The sequence below is a fragment of the Notolepis coatsorum genome (genome assembly GCF_963971535.1).
Source record: "Notolepis coatsorum genome assembly, chromosome: 16".
Lineage (NCBI taxonomy): Eukaryota > Metazoa > Chordata > Actinopteri > Aulopiformes > Paralepididae > Notolepis > Notolepis coatsorum.
Genome location: NC_140180.1, coordinates 27,540,139 through 27,546,138, shown reverse-complemented (window position 1 = coordinate 27,546,138; position 6,000 = coordinate 27,540,139). Strand labels below are relative to the sequence as shown.

The 6,000-nt window shown below is 45.5% G+C and overlaps 1 protein-coding gene across 1 annotated transcript in view; it reads left to right on the top strand.

Moving 5' to 3' along the window:
- Nucleotides 1–3,126: 3,126 nt before the first annotated feature.
- Nucleotides 3,127–6,000, top strand: part of tapt1a (transmembrane anterior posterior transformation 1a) — a 72,477-nt gene continuing 69,603 nt past the window's right edge. The window contains exon 1 of the mRNA XM_084331588.1: nucleotides 3,127–3,330. Coding sequence (XP_084187714.1) covers nucleotides 3,138–3,330 — 193 coding nt within the window. The 5' untranslated portion in view covers nucleotides 3,127–3,137. The remainder of the gene's footprint in view (nucleotides 3,331–6,000) is intronic.

Below are 6,000 nucleotides of genomic sequence, written 5' to 3'. Positions count from 1 at the left end.
CGTCACCCGTGTGTATGTACTTCACCAAGTAAAAGAGAAACACAGACATTTAAAGAGAGGGTCAGAGACCTCGGTACAAGCTACATATATGATTACTTCTGTAGGCTAACACTCTAACCTGGGTGTGGATTCGATGCAGGCCACGTGAGCGGATCGGCGCGGCCGAGAAATCCGCTCTTCGCTCTTTAAAGCTTGGTCCGCTCCGCTAATCGCTCATGTTGACCCCGCCCCCAAGTCGCTCTCCGCTCGCTCCCCACTCACCTTGAATCGAGCGCTCCCCGCTCCCCGCGCCAGATCGCTCGGCAGTTTTTCTTTTTCTTTTTTGGAGCATGGTGTAAATGAGCTCAAACTACAACAGTCTACACCCCCTGGGCCCCTTAACAATTGTTTGTATTGAGCCGCATTGTAATTGTAGCCATTCTGCAATGTTAAATAACGTTGTTTATCCATTCACTAGCTCTACTAAGCGATGATAGGCTAGCCGAGCCACAATGCTATGGTCGCTGCCATTAACGTTAGCATGTAAGCTAACGTCAACAACAATGGCGTCGATACTTTTTCTAACAGGAGTGAGTGTGGGCGTCATAGATATCTATGGTGGGCGTCTCTACAGTGACGAAGCCTGAACCCTTCTCATTGGTTGAAAATGGCCTTCATGTTTGTACATCGCCATCTGTTGCTTTGGCATTGTACTGCATGTATATATTACATCAACAGTGTTAAACCACTGTGAGCGGCCTGGAGTGGATTGGAGCGGAGGAGAACTCTCGCTCCGGACGTCGCGCCGACTCATTTTAAAACCCACTCCTCGCTCACGTCAAAACCGCCCGCTCCGCGCCCCGCGCCGCTCACGCTCCGATCCGCTCACATGGCCTGATTCGATGCCATGTTTTCCAAACGTAACAGAATACACACAACCCCCTCAGATAAAAAGGGTAAAGTTCACTCTTACTACTGCAAGAAGAACACAGTCTTCTTCATGATGAGGGAAGACAAGTCTTTCAACCGAGTGCTAGCCACAGGCCTTGCTAAGCACACATATATATAGTGACCAGAACAATTTACAAGAAAACTGTCCTCTCTCTAAGCAAACACACAACCCCACAGGTAGGTGAGGGTTTATACATCGTATCCCCAATATATAGTGAATAAACACAGTTTGTAACAAAAAACAGTCCCCCACCAGGAGGGATCTTTTATTTAGTAACAAAAATTATATGTTGGGGAGGGGAAGGGGACAGGGGTAAACAGGGGAGTCACTAGCGGCGCCTGCCGCGTAGTGTTAGCCCCCACGGGGAGCCGGCCCGGAGGAACGGTTCTGGGAAGCCTGATCACGTCGATCCCTACCGTTCCCTCCGGGCGTGGGGCGGCTGGCTGCGGCGGACGAGGCACTCCCTCCACTCCTGGCCTTCTTCGCCGAAGGTCCAGTAGCAGCGACGGTGGTGGCGGAGGCAACGGTCGCGGTCCTCTGCCGGCGTTGCTTTTTCCGGCCATCACCGGTGGCATCGGGTCGGGGTAAATGGGGTTGGAGCACAGAGCGCTCCTCCTCCATCTCTCTGCAGGCTGCCGTCATCTGCTGCATGGCCGACCCAAATAGCCCAGCATCAGAGAGGGGGGCCGTGAGCAGGGGAATCCTCTTCTGTTCCGGCACCCACGCCTGCTCCAGCCAAAGGTGGCGCTGGGATAGAGTGGCCAGGGCGCGCTCCTTCCCGGCAGCTATCGCCTGCAGCTGGATAAGGTGCAGGATGGCTCCAGCCGCCTGGGCATGAAGATATTGCTGATGGTCATCCAATACCGACCCGCCCGTCATCATCCCCGACATGTAGCGCGCTAGCTGCACGATGTTAGAAGTCGCAGCTAGGCTCTGAGTCGCGGCGATGTACGCCTGGTCACTCCAATTAGCCATCTGCCTAGCCGATTTCCCTTGGGGAACCGGCTTACGCAACAGCTCCCACACCATTTCGGGACAAAGTATGGATGCCATCGGGCTATCAAGCCGAGGCACCCCGTCCTTTAGCCCCTGGACCAAACCCGCCACCCGCGTGACTGGCACGTAGGCGGGGGTAAGGCCAGTGATGCGGGAGATTACCTGTCCCTGTTTCACGTAGGCCTCCATTGACAGCTGAAATTGAGGGAATAAAGAGTAGAAAGCGACCATTTGTGAGCGTCCAAACCCTCCGAAGGTGCAAACATTATGTCTTAGCTTTTCTCGTAAATTGGCGAGAGAGAGAAAAACAAGATACAATGTCCACGTAGCTCCTTTCCAACAACTATTTCGGCACTAAACTCAAGTGGTGTATACAGACACTTGTCGGTGGTGAAAATAGGGAAGGAGCTGTTAGTATGGCCACGTCCCCACTTATGTAGAGGAGCGGATGTGGGTGTGGCCAGGCAGATGGGTGTGTACATGTGGATAAATTTTTATTCAGAATTAGATTGAAAGGGATAAGAGTGGAACCTTTTTTTTTTTATACTTATAACAATTCGATAATTATCGATATCGAGAAATAAAATAAAATTATCATATCGTTATCGCGATATGATTTTTTTCCATATCGCCCAGCCCTAGTTCCACTACGAGCAGAGCGTAAGCTATACGATAATATAACCATGCATCAGCAAGATAGGAAGCCTCATTAACATTATACTGTCTGGAAAACAGCATCCTCCTACCACATGTTTATGATCTGCATTGTTTATTATTATGTTGATGAATTTATGACTGTATTACTAAATGTAATAATTGTGAAAGCCCCTTGAATATTGAATATTACTATAATGAAGAGCACTGCTCTGTTGTAATCCAAAATTGAACTATTTTATCACTGTTCTATGTTAAATACCCTGTTGTATGTCTGTTCCATTTTATAATTCTTAGACTATTTTTTAAACCAAATAATGTTATTACTGAATGAAACTGTAAACAGAGAACCTATATTGGGAGGTCCTAATGTGAAACACTGTGGTTTACCTTGCTCATGCTCGCTTATGCCTATATTTTTACTGTTGTGAAGCACTTTGAACGGCAACTTCTGTATGAAAAGTGCTATACAAATAAAGTATTATTATTATTATTATCACCCCGGCGCGAGAATGCGATGACGTTGCATTGGCGACGCGGCGGCGGCGAAGTGAAGATGGCGGACTTGTCGGGGACCGGGCTGTCAGATGAAAAAGCAGCTGAAATTGACGGAATAAAGAGTAGAAAGCGACCATGGGACGACATATCAAGGTCGGGGAAAATTGGTATAACTCCAGATCTGCCCGAAACACTGGGATTCTACGATATAAACGCTGTCAGGAGAGAGCAACAACAACGCGAGCACTCAGGTACGTTCACGTTACAGTACGTGTTAATGTTGGGATCCCTTCCCTCTGGCTGCTCGGGTCAAAGCTGTCCTTAGCTTGCCAGCTAACTAACGTTAGCTAGTACCGTGGTGTTGTCCGGTAACGTATTATTCATTATTTCCACCCAAGTACATGTTGGTACTAGAACAAGTGACAACAACCGTAGTATGTTAACGTAAAGTCAGTTCTCAACGTTGTAAACAACTGTCATCTTCCGCTACAGTCACTCAGCTGATCAGCTGTCAAGGTGATCGGTAGTCTATCTATCTGGTGATCAGTGATCAATGTGAGCTACATGTAGCCAGTTAAAGGTTAGCAGCTATCTCTAACCTCTGAAATTAGTATTTCTAATCACATCAACCGTGCATGATGCCACACCTCGAAGAGCCAGATGATAACTCAAGACTTTACCTTTAGGTTACCACGTGGAAGGACAACAGTCAAGAGGCGTACTTCGTTTACTTGACCGCTGTAGTAAACTTGACTTCTTCCACAGTTGGGTTAATTTTTAACATGGTTAGCTTTTTGTGTCCTTGCTAAACCAGCTAATTTCTCCCTCGTCGTACTTGTCTGCCTTTTGGTGCCACATTGATTGATTGATTGATTGATTGAAAAGTTTATTAACAGATTGCAGAATGGGTACAGTACAGTACAGCTCAATACATACAATTGTTACGGGGATGCAGACCAGAGAAAGACTTTCGACTTGTTTACATCAGGGTCCCCCATTTTCAATTCATCATAGACATTCACATGACATGAATGCACCCAGACAGTTCACTTAGGGTCGCACAGTTCATCCACAAAACTGAAATTATAAGTACATATTTAATGCTCTTTGTAATCGTCTCGTGTTTGTTCCCATTTGGTCTGACGGGTACTCGCTGTTTGAAAGTCAGTCTAATGATTGGCTGCAGATCTTGGGGTCATTTAGGGTGAAGTCTCAGACGGCATTTGCAAATGAGGGTGCCTTTCACTCACATCAAACAACCGTTGTTTTTAATGATAGGCTTGGTTGGTGTTTTTAATCCTTCAATCTAATTATTTTCTGTATTGTTTTCCTCTTAATTCTAAGAATAGCCTAATTTGGCATGTAAGTGGGTCAGGTCATCACAACAATATTATATAATACAAAAGAAAAATCTGAATGCATTGCTTAGCTGATATTGTGATCTGAATTGTAGCTAATGTTACAGTCTGCGGACTGGATATTACCTCACACACACACACATGAGAGCCATAATTACATGTACAATTAGCAAAACTTTGCCCCATATCCTTTTAAAGGCCCAATCAGTAATCCAAATGTAAAGCAATGGGGAGCTTCACCATGAACAAGGTCTGAGGCAAATGGGAATCGATTCAAGATACTATCTCCCTGGCTGCCTCCGTCATCAGCTCTGTAAAAATATGCAGACCGGAGGGGCCGAAGTGAAGTGAATGGAGTGGGGCATAGCACGCACCTTAATGTGTAACCCTTTCCTGCCTGGCTACCCCATACCCAAGACTAAAAAACATTTACAACCCGGGCAGGTAAGCAAGTGTTCCTGGCTACAAAAAACACAACTGATTGATTAATTAAAGCGAATTCATTGCTTGTGTCCCCCTTGTGACATCACCAAGTGCAATGATTCAGAACAGCTTGTTGTTTAGGCTTGTCAATCTGAAGACCTCAAACCCAGGCCCAAATGGCAAGAAGTACATATGTAAATGATAAAATGGCTGCATTTATATAGGGCTTTTATCTAAAGCGCTTTACAATTTGTTCCTCACATTTTACCCATTCACACACCGATGGCAGAGACAACCATGCAAGGTGTCAACCTGCAGAACTTAGGTAATCAGAAGGTTCCCAGTTCGATTCCCGTGCAGCGTGTCAAAGTGTCCTTGAGCAAGACACTTAACCCCTAATTGCTCCCGATGAGAAGATTGGCACCTTGAATGGTTGCCTCCGCCGTCAGAGTGTGAATGTGTGAGTGAGTGAATGTGAGCTTTGGATAAAAGCGCTATATAAATCACTCATGGCTCCCCTGGGCTGGGAGAGTACCTACCCTGAAGTAGAGGTTAAAAAAAGTCCCTCACTGTTCTAAGAACTACGGCCATCCTCAGTTCCTGCAGTGAGGACACAAATAAAGGGAGTAGTTCCTCCAATAGTTATCAGAACTATGAAAAAGTTTCTCCGGACCGAAAGCACATTTGTTTACATTAGTAGTGATGATAAACACTGGAGTGAAATGGATCTAGCCTGAACAATACCTTAAGAAAGTTCCAAATAGCTTAACTCGGTTGTTCCCAAACTTGTTCTGTCAGGCCCCCTTTGACGGACCCAAATCGTTTGGGCCCCAACAACATAGTCATGAAATGGGCCAAGTTTAAATTTATTGAAATATCATGAGCTTTCAAATTGTGCAACTACTTAACAATAACATTCTACATCAGTAACAACCAAAAACTGAGGGGAAAAAATATGAAATGTGCAATCCCATTGCTAGAACAATAACATACCAATACATAACACAGTTCAGACTGTGGTTATAAAAAAATATATATATATATCTTGCCAAGAGCGTCGTATTTTATTGACTTGGTATTTGGTTTATTGATGTTACCGTCATCACACTTGTTTTGTTTCTGAAGCATCACCTGGCAGGT